At 41.5% G+C, this 18,119-nt stretch overlaps 1 protein-coding gene across 4 annotated transcripts in view; it reads right to left on the bottom strand.

Moving 5' to 3' along the window:
* TXNRD1 (thioredoxin reductase 1) overlaps positions 1 to 18,119 on the bottom strand; it is a 64,028-nt gene that overhangs the window by 20,613 nt on the left and 25,296 nt on the right. For all 4 annotated transcript variants that reach the window (XM_082636692.1, XM_082636690.1, XM_082636691.1 and 1 more), the window contains 6 exons: positions 10,891 to 11,033; positions 10,366 to 10,481; positions 8,313 to 8,538; positions 5,964 to 6,056; positions 5,069 to 5,145; positions 3,615 to 3,771 (listed from right to left, as the gene is read on the bottom strand). In XM_082636692.1, the coding sequence (XP_082492818.1) occupies positions 3,615 to 3,771; positions 5,069 to 5,145; positions 5,964 to 6,056; positions 8,313 to 8,538; positions 10,366 to 10,481; positions 10,891 to 11,033 (812 nt within the window). The remainder of the gene's footprint in view (positions 1 to 3,614; positions 3,772 to 5,068; positions 5,146 to 5,963; positions 6,057 to 8,312; positions 8,539 to 10,365; positions 10,482 to 10,890; positions 11,034 to 18,119) is intronic.

The following is an 18,119-nucleotide window of genomic DNA, read 5'->3' as shown; positions in this document are numbered from 1 at the left end:
CACCAGCAGAATGCCAAAACATGCAATGATCAAAATGCTAAAAAACAGTGATTAAAAAGAAAATCTTAAGAGGAACAAAGATGAAAATGATGGCATATTCTCTTTAGAATCTATGCAACCAGAAGACAATGGGCAAATATTTAAATAAACACTGTAAATCTAGAATTCTATATTCAGCAAAAATATCTTTAAAAAAATAAAGGCAAAATAAACTTAAAAAAAAAAAAAAAGCCAAGGAATTCCCCTTGAGCAGACATGCACTAAACAATTGTTAAAGGAAGTTCTTCAGGCAGAAAATGGTGTATCAGCTGGAATCTGGATCCACATAAAAGACATTTTTTCTCTTTGGTCTCAAAATTGTTTCCAATTGGCTTAAATAGACTATTGTGGCCTAGCCTGAGAAATGTAATCCTTGTTTTTAATACTTTATTTGGATAAAATACTTTGCAGTTTTCACAATAAACTTAATAAGCTTCTAGAACACAACCCATTCTCAAGTTGCAGATATGTGTACCGTGGTTTCTCTACAGTTTCCACATAAAATAGTTTTACATTTACTGTAAAATTGAACTAATTTACAAAGCACCACTTTAAGTAATAATGAAGATGCTAACATTTGTTATTTGTGAAAATAAAAGTATTTCAAGTGTTTGAGAGCAATTCTAAAACGATCCAAGAGACAACTACCGGTCCTTGGAGATGACAGCTGGAGTGCCCATCACACTGGATTCTAAAGCTGGTACATGTGCCTTATCATCTGGCTTTTTAAAGGGCTTAGTGGAATGTCCATCATCTACAGGCTGACTCAGGTTTATGACCTGTTCTGTTTTTGAAATGATAAAAACATTTTTTTTATTCCTTCATTTATGTATGTTCCCAAAATAACAGAATATTTAGTGGCAAATATTTTTAGCAGCTTTGAAAATGACTTTAATCATCATTGTTAAAAAAGATTCATTAAAATTTTTCCAATGTATTTTCCACTTCATTTTATTTAGTAGAAGCACCTCTGTACTTGGTGGTGGATTCTTTAAGTCTTGAGACATCTGCTCTATCCTCAGCACGTTTTATAATCCATACTTCCCAAATCTTCCTTATCTCTTAGGCGATACATTTTCATGGTTAAGACAGCAGTACCTACAATCAGATGTGGACTGGATTTATGCCCTGGCTGCCTCCAAGCATTGTGACCTTGGACAATTACCTAACTTCCTGTAAGATGTCATCATTTTCCACAGCTGCCCTAAGGTGGAACAAGGTATGTGTATACAGCACTTATTTTTTTTTTTTTTTTTTTCTTTTTGCAGTATGCGGGCCTCTCACTGTTGTGGTCTCTCCCGCTGCGGAGCACAGGCTCCGGACGCGCAGGCCCAGCGGCCATGGCTCACGGGCCCAGCTGCTCCGCGGCATATGGGATCCTCCCAGACCGGGGCACGAACCCGTATCCCCTGCATCGGCAGGCGGACTCTCAACCACTGCGCCACCAGGGAGGCCCTATACAGCACTTATTAGCACAGTGCCAAGCACATCAAACATAGCCACTCTCTGTCCCCTTTCCTCCCAACACTCCTAGGAAGCAATGAATACGTTATCAATTTTGAGGGAAGGCACAAACACCCATGATTCAATTGGGGTTCTCTTAAAATCCCGTAACAGATTTAATTTAGGCAGGTGTTTATGTTAAGCTGAATTTTTCAACAGAGAGCTGCTCCTTTAAAAGGAAGGAAGGAAGGAAGGCAGGCAGATGTGGATCCTCTGACGTTCTCAGATATGTGGGAATGTTCTATTAATGCATACTGGGCAACATTAAAAGGATTATGCAGTTCTTTAAAAACAAAACAAAACTGTGTAATTTCCCCAAATACAATTAACCTAGATATCTATTAGCATTTCAGCTTTGTTTACTATATTTGAAGGACAGACTGGTGAGATTTCAAACTCAGGGACTTAGCACCACCTGTCTATTTTCCTGTTCGGTAAAGCACTTGTCATATTAGTCAGACTAAAAACAGGGGAAAAAAACGAACAACAAAAAAAGAGTCCTTTAATTTCAATTTACATTAAATTCTGATGCTGATAAAAGCTTAAGGCACTTTAAGAATTTGCTCTACCTGGCTGATGCTAGAATACAGTACCATGCTCACACATAGAAGAATATGTCCAAAGTAAGTGGATTCACTATTTTTTTTTAAGGAATTTTGTGCTACAATAATTTTAAATTTATTTAGTACCAAATTTTTGTATATTTGCCCTCTGGTTATTATTGGTATAAAAAAAACTCTTTCCATTTTAGGAAATCACAATGACTCAAGGTCAAAAACAAATTAAATGCACCTCACATTTTATTTCTGAATACCCCTTTCTTGGTTCACCATTACTCAAAAACTCCAACAGTTAAAGAGGTAGTTAAGTTTATTTCAAATAGTGATATGAACCAACTACTATTCCCTGGATGATCAGACAACCCTGGATTAAAAACCCTTTTTAACCTCAATCCTGTTATCCTCAAAACATAAGATTTTATCATGCTACAATCCAAACCAACCCCAGGTACATTCAAAATGTTTGTCACAAATTCTACTAGCAGTATTCTTTGAAGTTTCAGTTGCTGTAACCAAACTAAATGAACCCATGATGATTTATGCACAAGGAAAATGGGTAGTGACTAAATTCTTTACAATCGATATTTCTAGAATCCTTTTAAAAAAATATTTAGGGAAGGAACGTTGGTAATGGGCAGGGGATATAAGGGAAACCTCTATACCTTCCTCTAAATTTTGCTGTGAACCTAAAACTGTTCTTTAAAAAGTCTTAAAAAGCTAATTAGAGCATATTTATTCTTTTCTTGCCATCTCGTCCCATGAGACACAACCAAGAGTTTCCATTTCCTGCAATGACTTTTTTTTTTTTTTTTTGCGGTACGCGGGCCTCTCACTGCCGTGGCCTCTCCCGTTGCGGAGCACAGGCTCCGGACGCGCAGGCTCAGCGGCCATGGTTCACGGGCCCAGCCGCTCCGCGGCATGTGGGATCCTCCCGGACCGGGGCATGAACCCATGTCCCCTGCACCGGCAGGCGGACTCTCAACCACTGCGCCACCAGGGAAGCCCCCCTGCAATGACTTTTAAAATCACTTACACATTCAATATTCCAAGAGCAGAAGATCTGTTTTTAGAAAGGACAGGGGAATAAAGCCTGAATATTGGTTTAAATAGCTCTGCACATTGACATTACTACCTAGATCCCCAAATTCTTTTGCAGCCTAGACAGGGACCATAAAAAGATTTAGAAAATTATAACTCAAATTGGTAATAATGAAATTGATGTAAAGTGCAACTATTAGGAGTATCTGGAACATAACAGCGCTGAAACTTGATTAACCAGGCTCATTTTATTCTTAGTGTGATTCTAAGAGTGACAATTTCCATAATAAATCACAAAGGTACAGTGGTCTTAACAATGTCTTGTCTGGAATAGAGTTAATAAAGCACATCTAGGATGCCATCATCAAAATAACTAAATAATTCAAGACCTGGAAAACTTCACAACCACCCTACACAGAGCACCGGGAGGTACCATTACAACAGCATGTCCGTGGTGACAGCCCCAACACTCACCTTGACAGCGGAGCCCCCATACAGCCTCCGCGCCAGCAACCTTCCTGCCTGGATTGCCACTGGGGTGAGCTCCAGCTTCCCCTCTAACACATCGCCAATGGCATAGATGTAAGGCACACTGGTCTGCTCTTCATCCGTGACAGGTATTTTTCCAGTCCTGCAAATTCATTCAGTTAAAATCATCATCAATTACCACTATTAAGTAAGTAGATCAAAATCCCGTTTCTCCCAAAGAAGCCCAAAACTGTGGCTCTAACTGAGGGCAATGTTCTCATGTATTACCAAAACAACAACAAAACTCAGAGGAACCAAAAGCTTAGAGATCCTAGCTCTTCTGAAAATCAAAGGAATAAGAAAACTGTAAGAAACCCTAGAATGGGAAAAGTAGAACACAGTGGTTAAGAATGAATGAGGATTCTAAAGTGTGATAACCAGGTCTGTTAGTTATTACCTCTGTGATCTTGGGAGGGCTATTTAACATCTCTAAGCCTAATTTTCCCACCTATCAATGGGAATAATGATAATGAGAATAATTGTGAGAAGAAAAAGAATACCATCATCTACCTTAAGGGGTTGTGAGGACTGAATGAGAATGTGTATAAAACATTAAGCACAATAGTCCATGGACCCCAGTAAGTACATAACAAGTGTTAGCTGCTAACATTATACAAAATCTAAACCTTGGCCCCAGTTGGAAACAGGTGAGTAGGTTTTTAAAATGGTGGAACACTTGGTCTGCTCAATCTTATCAGACCTCCTCAACTCCCTTGTCTCTCCAACCCAAAGGGGAAAGAAAATAATAAAGCAAAAATGCTCACACTAGGATTAAGAAATCTCTTCTGTATAAATGTTATTCCTGGAAGCGGGTAGAGGGGGCACCCTGTATTTTCAATTTCCAAGGCAGCTAGCCTCTCAGAGCACGTGTTTTTACTTGGATATAAGAAGGGTGATACTGGGAAATACCCCATGCTACTCCTGTAAGCAGACAACAGAGTCTCAATTACCCAGTGCAGTGGTATAGTCCAAAGGGATTTTAACTTATAAAACATCAAAGTTTTCAGACTCGTAGCTGTCACTAGAAATGTAGCGACCACTCTAGTGATCCTAAAACTTGGTAGCTTTGAACATGGTTCAGATCTGCATATTCAATGAAGCTTTCAAAGCATATACCTGCAATTCACTGGGAAGTTGGATCTTTTTCTGTACACATATACATTAAAGAAACAAAATGCAAGCCAGTGTATCTCTCATTTAGATTTTGAAAAGGAAAAAAAAAAAAAAAAGACAAACAGGTAATATCATGATTGCCACTGAAAGAGGAGTCTTCTAAGCTTAAAAAGGGAACGCTCCAACTATGGTAAAAACTAACTTTAAAATCTAAAACTCCAGTATTAATCGATCTTATAAATAACTGAAATAGTACTTAATAAAACATAATAAAGATTTTTTCTTACCGTTCATTTAACTTTACGCCCACGTTTTCTAAGCCAATTTCCCTTGTGCAAGCATCTCTTCCTATTGCCAGCAATACCTGAAAAATTATTAATATATAGTGACTGTTAATAGAAAGGCTTTGCATGAATTATTTAATCATATTTTTTCTGTTTATTAAGGCGATGTGATTCATTTTCCAGACCTGGAAAGACATATTCTATTAAGATAATAAAGCAAGAGTTTAAACAAACCAAAATCATTTAAATTACATCTTCTGAACATGATATAGTAAAAAGCCTTACCCATTTCTTGTTAAGAACAAGGGAGTTAACAGTTCCTTAATAAATCGAGCCCAGTACAGCAACAAAGACAGCATAGTCTCTGACTGAAGTAAGTTATGTTTTAAAGCGCTGGGCTTGGGCCTCCCTGGTGGCGCAGTGGTTGAGAGTCCGCCTGCCGATGCAGGGGATGCGGGTTCGTGCCCCGGTCTGGGAGGATCCCATATGCCGCGGAGCGGCTGGGCCCGTGAGCCATGGCCGCTGGGCCTGCGCGTCCGGAGCCTGTGCTCCGCAACGGGAGAGGCCACAACAGTGAGAGGCCCGCATACCGCAAAAAGAAAAAAAAAAAAAAAAAATAAAGCGCTGGGCTGGGAAAATGAAAGAGCATGGGGCAGAGGAACTCTAGCTCATGTCTAAATGTTAACACCTTTTAATAGCCATCTGATAAACAATATTGAAGTTATAGTGGAGAATATTTGAATCCATCCCTGTACCAAAACAAATTATAATATCATAAAGAATAAAGGTGTCTTAGAATAGGAACAGAACCAAGGGTTTTAGAACTAGCAACCCAGCAATCATCCAGTGAGCACACTATTTGTTTTCTAACGAAGTAGGACCGAGGTCCATTCCTTACCGTATTATACTCTCCTTCGACGGTTACGTCACTATCAGTGGACTTAGCTACCACCCTGAGTCGGCCTGGTGTCCCTGCTTCAATTTGTTCAACCTACAAAAGTGATAAAGTTTTATTCCACGATAAAGACATGTATCAATATCAAGATGGCTAATTATGTCCTCTCCTTCTATCTGGTTAACCCAACTTAAAACATGAAATTTGGCTTGGAAGGTCTTTCATGTCCCATCTCCCTCGCATTAACATCTTTAGGATGACATGTGGTTCTTTTATGTATTTCCTTCTTTCTCACTGCTTAATGTTTGCTAGAGGGGCTTCCTTCAAATAGTTCTCAAACGGAATAAAATTCAGAGAGAAAGCAGGAAAGGAGAAAGCCAGAGAAAGTATACTACAATCTCTAAAATTAAACCAATGACTTACTGCTTCTGCCAGGCTCCTATCTTATGACTTACCCAGAACCATTCATCCCATGCTGCTCACATTCTTAGATTCCCTTTTGACTACATATGTTCAGCTTTGTCAACAAAGAATAGACATGGAAACAGATCAATCACGATACAGATAAGAGCTAGAAAGCCCTAAATATCATAGTGGGTGAGGAGGTATGTCTGCTTGTCATAACTAGGGGTTGTCTTCAGGTGAGGATGTAGGAATGATGAGCAAGCCCTGGTACTTGTGCTCTGGCAAATGAGTCTGAACACATGAACCTACTACACATAGATGTCAACAGCCAAATCATAGGTTTCTGTATAATACTTACTGAAGAGACCCATAAAATCAACTGCAATTTCTACCCTACCTTTAAAATACAATACACTCTGTGTGGGAAAACTATGAAGCGTCATTTTATTTTCAACATCAACAAATAGTAAAGATTCCCTTCTAAAATTCCATTCCTTTCTTATGTAGTTAAGCCCCTTTGAACATACTGGAAAAGTCTTTCCGTTTAAATTAAAATATTCTAGTTTTTGGAGAAGAGTTGAATTGGTCCATGGCTTAGATTTACTTAAAAATATTAAAGGCCTCATCCCTCCCTCAAATTCCTTTCTGCCTCATTCACTTCTGTGTTCCAGTCAGGCCTTTCCTGTAACTAGCACATTTTCTGCCTTTAGAACAATTTCATTCCCCATGGCCTTTTTGCACATGCTATATTCTTGCCTAAAATGCATTCTCTCTCCCTCCTCTTCACAGAAGGCTTCATCCACTGGGTCACTTTATAATACAACCAGCGTTCACCACCTGCCTACGGGGATCAGGGACACCCTGGTAACCCCAGCAAGATATTATGTACACTGACACAAGCTTATTTCACTAGGGACAGTCCACCACATTCTCAAAGGGCCTACAATGCCCAAAATGTTAAGATATTATAAAGGAAGATGCCACTTTTCTATCAGTATAGCATATACACACAGCTGTCGTTTTCTAATCATCGTCGTAATGCTAACGCAATCTTCATGAGAACTCTAAGATACGTGCTATCAATTATCATCATTTTACAGAAGAAACTGAGGCCCAGAGAAGTTAAGTAATTCTCTCAGAATCATAATAGCAAGAAACTGGGAGAACAGCATTTGAACCCAAGTCATTCTGATCCCCATGCTCATCAAGAGATTATCAGCATCAAGAGATTCAAGGTCCCACAAAAAACCTAAGTTATTAACCCATTAAGCAAGTTTTAAAATGACAGCTAAAATTCCTTAATTTTAACAAAACGGTCCCATCCTTACTTGCCCTAAAGGAAACTGTTACTTTGAGATATGCAAAGTGGTCGATTTTGCCACTCTTATGTATCAAAACATTTGTGGTAATGTTAACAAGTCTCAAATATAACTTGGCATATTACTCAGCATTTTCAAAAGAAGATTAAATGAGCAAAAAAGGCCAGCCCACATAACAAAATTAGATAATCATTTCCAGGGAGGCCAGAATAATATAGTGCATCTGTGGACTATACTGTATACAAAGTAGAAATGTCTTTTGAAAGAAAAAAAAAAATCAGTCATCTTAAACTCTTATTTAAATAACTGGTATGTAAAAGAAACAAGTATAATAGAGCAAAGATAATAAAATAATGGAATGCATAAAGGAAAGCATTAAGCAGAAGAGAACTAATAAAGGTGGTAAAGTTGAGAAGGGAAGGAAATTACTAATCTGCAAACAAGAACAAAGCTATTTAGGTGGTAGGAAGGTACCAGTTTATACACCTAAATCACACAAGTTGAGGAATTACAGCATTCCCAATGGTTTATAATGCTGAAAGGGGCTTCTATCACTCACCCCCAACTCTCTTCTCTTGTCTTTTAACATGAGTATAGAATCAACAAACATAAAGGCAACCCCACTTACTTTTATTGGTACAAACTGTCTTATAAACTTGATACCATGTTCTTCCATATGTTCACCGATTTTGTTGGCCATGTCCTGGTCAAATCCTCTTAGAAGAATGGACCGTACCATAACAGTGACATCTAAACCAATGCCAGCAAGAAATCCAGCACATTCCAAAGCAACGTAGGATGCTCCAACCACCAGGGTCTTACCCGGGCAATAGGGTAAAGAGAACAGATCATCACTGAAAAAAAAAATTTTTTTTTTAAAGGAAGAAAAGAAAGAAGAGAAAAATGTTCATATGTGAATAATGACCATATCAAAGTAGACCTTTTTACTTTCCTAAGAACAAGACACTTTTAAGATTAAAAACATTCAATTAGCTACACACATAATATTTGAGAAGTTTTTATAAGGTCTTCGACACTCTCCTTTCTTGCCACTCAGCTGCTCTGGGAGAAGCTAGAGCTACCGTGGCTGAGCACAGTAAACCATACAACTCTGACATTAGCCCAACTCCCAGTCAAACAAATTTATTCTGTACTATCCAGAATAATTCTCCACTTACATGTTTACAACCATACATTTGCAAACCCAAACTCCCACCCTCCTCCCACCACTCAGCTCTCCCTGAGGTGCAAACCCGGTGTTACTTCCCCTCACCTACAACACCAATTATCAAGCGGGGGAGAGGGACTTCCCTGCTGGTCCAGCGGTTAAGACTCCACGCTCCCAATGCAGGGGGACCGGGTTCGATCCCTGGTCAGGGAACTAGATCCCGCATGCCGCATCTAAAAGATCCCACGTGCAGCAACTAAGACCCAGCACAGCCAAATAAATAAATAAGTATTAAAAAAAAAAAAAAAAAAAAGAAGAAGGAGCTTCCCTGGTGGTGCAGTGGTTGAGAGTCCGCCTGCCGATGCAGGGGACATGGGTTTGTGCCCCGGTCTGGGAAGATCCCATATGCCGCGGAGCGGCTGGGCCCGTGAGCCATGGCCGCTGAGCCTGCACATCGGGAGCCTGTGCTCCACAACAGGAGAGGCCACAACAGTGAGAGGCCTGCGTACCACAAAAAAAAAAAAAAAAAAAAAAAAAAAGAGTGGGGAGAGGGGTGGGGAAAAACTTTCAACATATGGGTTTTATAATATGAAAACCAACTATAAAAAGTAAAACCTGACAGAATCTTCTAGCTGAGTGAGGAAGATACAAGACATAAGAGATCATAAAAGCATTGTTGGGAGATGAGTTTTTTAAAGTATGAGAAGGGAGCCCATCCAAGACAGCAATGACAAGAGTTGGCATCTGAGCTGCCCCCGATGAGGCTCAAAGGATAAACTCCTATTATAAAAAAAAAAGAAAAAAAAAGGCTGAAAACAAGTAATTTATAACACACCATCAGAAAACCAGAAACTCCTGGGCAAAAAGTATCCAAGAAGACATACTTATCAACAATGTCTTAATGCTTCATAATTCAAAACTCCTGAACAATAATGCCACCAGTATTATATCACTTGATGGACAAAAATAAACCACACAGCAAAACCTTCTTGCTTGACTCACTGATTTCAGAAGGTCCCTCTACACTGACAATGCAACCATACAAATGGAAAAGAGTAAGGAAAAGCTAGGATTTGAGAACTCTAAATGGCCTGCTATCCCCTAATTTTTTTAGTATCTACAGAAAGGTAATATGTGATTCTAGTTTTGAAAAAACAAAAACAAACGTATCTATCAATTATTTTATAAAATGTGAAATCCATCTGGTTTTATATAGTATACACATATAATATATACTCACACAAATATAAATTTCAAATATAAATATTATAAGCATGTATCTTTATGTTAGCAGCAATATTAACTCTTGGTGATAAGATGACCCATGTTTATAGTTCTGAATTTTTTTAATGTTCTCTGGTTTAAAATAGTTTTTCCTTTCTCTTTTTCCTAATTCCCTGTCCCTCTGGACAAAAATGTGGTGGAAAAACTAAGTTTCAGGAAAAGGATTAAATGTATTTGAAGAAAAAAGAAAAAGCATAAATCCCCTTTTCTCCCTGCAATTTGTCCTTACCTGCTGATGCAGTATTCTTTGTCACCAGGGATACCCAAATAACGTGGCCTTTCACCAGTGGCAATGAGAAATCTCTCTGCAGAATAAATCTTCTCTTTGCCTTTGTTGTTTGTTGCCTACGAAGGAACCAATATATCAATTTTTAATAAATTATTATCCTTTAGAATTGTAAACATAATTAAAAAGGCTGTTTTACCACACTGCCCAATTTGATCCTCATAAAAACTTGCTAATGCAGTAAGAAAGAGATACTAAGACTCTGAGTAGTTAAGGGATCGCTCAAAGTCCCAAAGCCAGGAGGCGACAGAGCCAAGACTCAACTCCAGCTCGTGTGGCCCCAAATCCAGATTACCCTTTACTACACCACAGAGAAAGTCCCTAAGAAGTGACTGCAAAATCACCAAACTGGACGGTATGGGTCACAGTGGCTGTCACTTTTATTAGGAAAATCACCTTCTCTTTTCCTCCCCCAACAAAAGCTTAAAAACACACCAAAAACAGCTGCTTATGCTGTCACAGGGTTACCTTAATCCTATGAGGCCCAACAAACTGCCCGTACGCGTTCTCATAGACGACCTTTTTCTCCCGCAGAGCCACACGGTAGCCCCAGTTCAGAGAGCCAATGTGGCTCTGGACAGCTTCTGTCATCCTCTCCCAGTCATGTTTCACTGCACGAGAAGGTAAGACAAAATGTGTAGCTTTTCCGCTGCCACCTGGTAAATGTCATTTCCCAGTTAACGGGCAAGTCCTTCATTTCAAGCACATAAACAACCTTTTCAACTTCAAATATGTTTCCCTTTTAGAAAACTACCATACAGTTAAATAGTGCAGAATCCCTGGCAGTTCTTAAGACTAAAATAGCCATACCCAAAGTTTTTTCTTCTTTATCTAGAAACGAATGGGAATTGTACCTTGGACTGTGAACACTGACTGCTGGGGTAACAAGGTACTTAGGTTCTTGAGAACCTAAGATTCCTAAGATTCTGAATGTGTAACAATCTCTAAGAGATTCTGATGTAGCCAGGTTTGGAGTTACCAAACTGGTTAACAGTGTCTAGACCAGGGGGCTGGCAAACTAAGGCGCCACCAGCCAAATTCAGCCAATCACCTTTTCTGTAAATAAAGCTTTACTGAAATCCAGCCACGATCATTTATTTCCGTATTGTCTAGGGCCGCCTTCATGCTGCGGCTGCAGAGGTGAGCAGTTGTGACATAGGCCAGATGGCCCACAAAGCCTAAAGTATTTACTATCTGGCCCTTTACAGAAAAAGTTTGCTGATCCCTGGTCTAGACAGAGAAGTTTAAGAGCCTGCCTCACTGCCTCCCAAACTTCCCATCTCACCAAAGAAAGGAAGAGTCTTAAAATTCTACCATAAAATGAATCCTTTGAGCCAAGGCACTAATATAATATTAAATTTCAATGGATAAAAATCAATCCTGTCATTCATTCATTACTAACTTCAACAATGACGAAAAAAAAAAAAAAGATACAGGTAAAATATACTCTGGTGGTAGAAGAAGGCAGGTTCTGGGGAAGCTGTGGTTTGGAAGGAAGGAGAAGAGAATCAACATGCATTGAAAGCCTCTGTCACAGAAATGAGCGTCTGAGTCTTAGAGTCAGGGCTAAATAAGTAGCTTGGTCAGGCAGGAAGTGATGCAATCAATTCTATGAGTACCAGTGGCCAGCCTCTGAAGTAGGAATGACAGCACAGAAATTGGCCTGTGGCCTCCCAGAGCACAGATGATAAAGATTCAATTAATCGAACCATAAACTGTCAGAACTGGAGCAAACCTTCAGAGATCAGTTCAGTTGGGGAGGGAAAACAAAGGGACCTTGGAGGCCACTGTGGTCACAAGGCCAGGAGGATTACGTGCTGGGGCGTGAGGGATTCTGCAGGGAGCCTCAACCAGCCTGTCCATCCGGCGTCCGTCCACCACCACTATAAAAAGAGGAGGCAGGACTCACTGTTTCCCCACCAGGAATGGAACACAATAGTGTAACTCACTCCCACTTGCCGATCAACTAGCTGCAACAATTACCAACATTTTACCAATCTCATTACATATACGTCTTTTTACTAAAATATTTTAAGCAAATCCCAGACATCATTTTTGGTGGTGGCTTCGGCTGTCCCTGTGAATTAGGGATGCCCAAGGGCCAGTGATGCTAACTACCCTCTGCTATGGTTCCTTACAATTAGGAACTGTCCAGCACAATGTGCCAATAAAGCCCCGGAGAAACAACAATGAGATCAAAGGCAGGATTAATTTCTGAAACTTTACAGTGGTAGAAGTACTAAGTGGATTCTACTCTGCTAATCCTACAGGAGATACCATACTCTAAAAGAAGACACAGTTGGGGGGCTTCCCTGGTGGCGCAGTGGTTGAGAGTCCGCCTGCCGATGCAGGGGACACGGGTTCATGCCCTGGTCTGGGAGGATCCCACATGCCGCGGAGCGGCTGGTCCCATGAGCCATGGCTGCTGAGCCTAGGCGTCCAGAGCCTGTGCTCCGCAACGGGAGAGGCCACAACAGTGAGAGGCCCACGTATAGCAAAAAAAAAAAAAAAAAAAAGAAGACACAGTTGGGACTAAATAGTAGTACCAATAAATTATTTCTATGACAGACATTCAAATTCAATGATCAGACCTAAATCAACCTTAATTCTGTTGTTAAAGCTTTCCTTTGTAACTGTCAGGCCCCATCTGATTTCCAAACTCCTTAAACCCCCTTTCTCTACCAAAGTTCCTTCATCCTCTGGTACAGTAGGCAGGCACCAATCTCTAGTGTGGTTATGCTCAGGCAGAAGAAATTTAAAAACTGCAGCCTACTAGTGGTTAAGAATCCGCCTGCCAGGGACTTCCCTGGTGGCACAGTGGCTGGGAGTCCGCCTGCCAGTGCAGGGGACACGGGTTCGAGCCCTGGTCCAGGAAGATCTCACATGCCACGGAGGAACAAAGCCTGTGCGCCACAACTACTGAACCTGTGGCTCTAGAGCCCGAGAGCCACAGCTACTGAAGCCCACGCACCTAGAGCCCGTGCTCCACAAGGAAGAGAAGCCACCGCAATGAGAAGCCTGCACACCTCAACGAAGAGCAGCCCCCACTCGCCGCAACTAGAGAAAGCCCGCACGCAGCAACAAAGACCCAATGCGGCCAAAAATAAATTAATAAATAAATAAATTAATATAAAAAAATAAAAGCTGCAGCCCACCAGTTTAGGATTTAGCACCAAGGTACTCTACCTGCTCCTATGGTCCTGGGTCTTGCATTCCATTCTGAGAACTGAGTTTCTGTCTTATAAAATCCAAATTCCTACTTTACATCCTGCTGGGGGTAACTGGATCCTTGTTGGACTGATTACATGCCCAGAACCCCAGTTCTCTAGGGCTGCCCTGCCTTCCAGTAATGCCCCAAGTCCACTGCCTTCCTGCATTCCCAAATACCACCTGGACGCTCCCCAACCCCACTCAGCCCATCCGCTGGCACGGCCCCGCATTTCCCCTACGCCTCCTGACTCCGCTGCTTGGTCTACCAGCTGTAATCCAATGCCGAGCCTCTGCGATGCGGATTCTAGCTGGTGAGGCAGGACCTGTACCTCACCTGGGTGTGCCCTCACGCCCACCTCAGCAACTGGGTCTTCAAGCCAACTCGCGGATGCTCCTGACCCGCCCCCGCCCTACTGTACACCCCTGGGTTCGACAATACTAATCAAACTAACAGAGCGACTAGCATCCTTCCATCTTCGCCGCACCTGCTCGCTTGCACCTCAAAGTCCCTGAAGGGGCACAAAGTCCTTCCACTATATACACGGGAAATGAAGGATGGGTGACCTGCCCAGGGCCACACATAAACTCATGGCAGCACAGACACACTGTACGTGAACCCTCAGGTGTGTGGTAGGAGAATACGTACATCCAGAAATTCTGCAAGCCCCCAACTGCAAACCAATGACCTTGCTTTCTCTGTAATGACAATGGGATCCTAAAACTTCACCAACGCTTAATTTTTTTAAAGGCACACTTAATTCCTGAGCACAAGAGAACTCAAACAGATAAATCTGAAAAAATATGAAGCCAATAAATCTTTCAGAAAGTTCCGATTCATCCAGTTTACATGACTGAGCTCACTTAATTCTTTTCTCGGCACAGTCTCAGCTTGGAGCTTTTAGGAAAAGAGCAGATCACAGGCTGAGTCCTGGATATGTCACCCCCCCACCCCAACCCCATCACCAGGCAGATTCAGCTGTGCTGCCTGGTCCAGGTCCAAAGGGCCCTTCCTCCTTCACCACGCTCAGAGCTATCTGCAGTGTCAGAGAGGACAGTCTTCCAAGAAAACGGGAGTGCTGTTCTTTGGTCCAGGACATGAGACTAGATGTGTTTCTTTCTCAAAACTGCAAAATAAGCCTTCATGCTTCATCTCTTGGGAACACGGACCAGCAGCCTCTAGGGGTTTCTCATTTGAAAAATACACCTCCAAGTTTCTTTCTTCCTCGAAGATCTAATGACAAAGTAATGTTTGTCTAAATCCACCGTATTCTTCACCACAAGCATTTTAGCACAAAAGGAGGGAGGCAACGACTGCTCCACCGGTGGGGGGCTTCCTCTTCCTCGGTATTGGTCCCGGCAGGCACAGCAGGCCACTCCCGTGACGCCCACCTGTGGTTCCCACAGCCAGGCCACAGCTTGCTCCTAAGGCTTAATGAGAAAACCTGAAGGTGACAATAAGCAAACCACCAGGCTTCCATTTCGGAAGAGTGAAGGGATTTAAACGGCAGGCACAGCTCTTCAAACAGCTCTCGTCAAAGACTCTGGGATTGCTGCTGCTGACAAAGGCATACAAGGGGTGGGAGGTATACAAAGTTATATATTTCTACTTTAAAATCTGGAAAAGGGGAAGAAACACCAAAGAGCTAAAACTGCTAAATTAGTTGAATAAATAATTTCTGTAGGGATAGAAAAATAAGTGAACCAACCACTTGATTTGGTTCAAATTTTAAAACCCCACGGAATTCAGGAGCTTCTGCTGGTTTTAATGTGCAGATCTGGACTGTGCTGGTAGTGGCTTCTTTATTGCCTCGTCTTTGTACACTTATTAGTTCCTTATCATGTAATTTAGAAGTAAATTCAACATAAATAAGTAAAGGAGTTATTATTGTTACGTGACAGTTACCTATATATTCTTTTGCTGGAAAGAAGGTTTGTCAACTCATCAAGTTATATTTTACCACCCACCTGATTCTGAATTTATTAGAATTATACTTTGTTGACCCTGTTAATAAAATCCATTCGGCACACGCCTATACTTATCTCTTAAAGATTCTAAAGACCCATTATATGTACTTTCCCACATTTCTCACCAAACTAAGTATTCTGTTCCACCTACTTCATTTTTCATAAGAGTTGACAGTTTAAAGCTAACATCCACTACTTCTACATACCAATTTGAGTACTAGACCTTATATGAATGAATAACATTTTCATGACTCTGAGTTATAGCTCTCCAGAACTGTTACTGATCGAGATTTAAGGGCCAGTGGCATTCACTATGAAGAAGACACTATATGGAAATTATTACCGCACAATTCAAAATTTGCTTGGAACAACCTTACTTTTCCCAACAAATACTAGACTTTTTCAGATTAGTATTCTTGTTACATGTCCTTCTCTTTAAGAGGGAAATAAACTGTTCAAACATACAACTTCCTGTAAGACCCACAAATGTTTTCTACAACCCATTAAACCAAGAGCCAAGAAAAGTGCTTGGCGGAGTCTGCTCCAATCTACTGACGTTCTCAACATGGAAGAGTTACAAGAAGCAAGTCCACGAGGAAGGGACACAAACCAACATTCACTGAGGGGCAGCTATTTTAATCACGCTGTGGAATTTAATCCTCACCACACAGGGAGTACATAGCAGAGTCAGCACTAGTGCCCAAGTCTGTCTATGCCAACAACCTGCACTTTAATGGGGCAAAGGAAGGATCTTAACCCTAGGTGCTCTGGGGAAAGAAGTCTCACTGAGAATACTGGTAGAAAAGAGCACGTGTGGAATGATGGGGCTGGGAGGGATCACAGATCCTATGAGAGTGGTTAGAAAATAAAATGAGTGGTTCTTAGGTTTTCCTCCCAAAGATCCAGAGGAGTATGGCCTACAGACCACATATAGAACTTGCCCCTTTTGGGGGGACCATGGTGAGGAGAGGTAAACACAGAGCCACGTCAAAAGCTCGGAAAGTACCTGCCCCTACAACAGCTCCTAAAACTCTGGTCCTACAAAGGAGTTGCCACTGAAGCCATGAGGGCTTAAAGAACACCACTTGTGTACACTCCATCTGCTGTGAAGTCAGGAAGGCTTCAGTCTAAACCTTAGTGCTGCCAATTTCTCAGCTATGATGTGGGCACACTACTCCACCCCCTAGAGCTTCAGTCTCCTCGTCTGCCAAATGGAACAACGGGACCTCCCTCCAGGGACAGCAGGCTTACATATGTACTGGAATAAGATGGAATGGAGAATAAAGAGGAAAATGAGATGATCTGACTTTAATCACGACTCCTGTCCTGCACGACCTCGATGAATCCATAAGGCTGGCAGGAGGCTGAGGTGGGTAGTGGGGAAAGATGGTAGCTTCCTTTCTGCTACAGCTATGGTCTTTATCTCCTCTCTCCATTTTCTTCCCGCTACTATCCCAACAATCACAAAACCTCTGTTCCAACTTGCCCTCAACACAACTGTGCAGCTCCCTAAGCTGGTCCACATTCCTCCTCCTACCCTTGTCCCAAACCACCCAGGGTGTTCAGCCCACAGCAAATGTCCTCGTTTATGTTCCCCACATGCTCCCTGCTCTAGAGATGCCAGGGTATTTACTATTCTTCAAATATGTACCTCGTTCCTTCACTGTCTAAATGAACTGACCTTCCCCTCCTCTGCTGGCTATCAAGGACACAACATCTAAAAAATCATCTCCAGTCACCTCTTAAATCATTTACCGATCCCACCTCCGGGCTCCCAGGTACTTAGTTGGTACATCAATGATAACAAAACCTTGTACCTACAGATCTGTGTTATTTATCTCTGTATTTCCCCAACACAGACTCAAGTACAAAGAGTGAGCACTCGATAGTAATATTATATAACTTCACTAGTAGGATTTCTAAGTCTACTAAAAAATCTAATACATTAACTGAAGGGAGATTCTGTTGTTAACTGGGTAGTACATTGATAGTAGGCTCCCAGGAAGGGAAAAAGTGGATCAACGGGAGACTCAGTTGGGCATTCAGACACGGGAGTAAATACTTGGGAGGTGCGGGGGGGTAGAGGTGAAAAACAGAGGTGGACCATCAGCAGATGAAGTGTTAAATTCATGTTCCATAGGTCAAGAGTCTGCTCAACTGCCTTTTTGTTGGGCAAGGGGAAAGGACATGGAGCATGGCACCTTAGAACCAAATAACGAAACTCTCAGTACCAGCCTCGGGCCTCCAAAGGTCACAGACAGAAAGCAGCCTTCTAAGGGTCTGAGGAAAGAGATATGACCCCAGCATAAGAAACCTTCAAGTAAAAGCATCAACAAAGGAAGCATGACTAGGTTTGAGTAAGAGCAAAAATTTTCAAAGCATGTGTGTATACCTTTTACATATGGGTATCTAATAACTGTTAATTAAAACTCAGAAAAAGCCACAAAACAATTTACCCTAGCTGCTGGCTAGAAGATTTTCCCTCGAATGTCCCCTCAGAACTAAAATCAGATAAGGGTTGG

Source organism: Mesoplodon mirus, assembly GCF_964341445.2.
Source record: "Mesoplodon mirus genome assembly, chromosome: 11".
NCBI classification, from domain to species: Eukaryota; Metazoa; Chordata; class Mammalia; order Artiodactyla; family Ziphiidae; genus Mesoplodon; species Mesoplodon mirus.
This window is presented reverse-complemented; position numbering and strand designations above follow the sequence as displayed.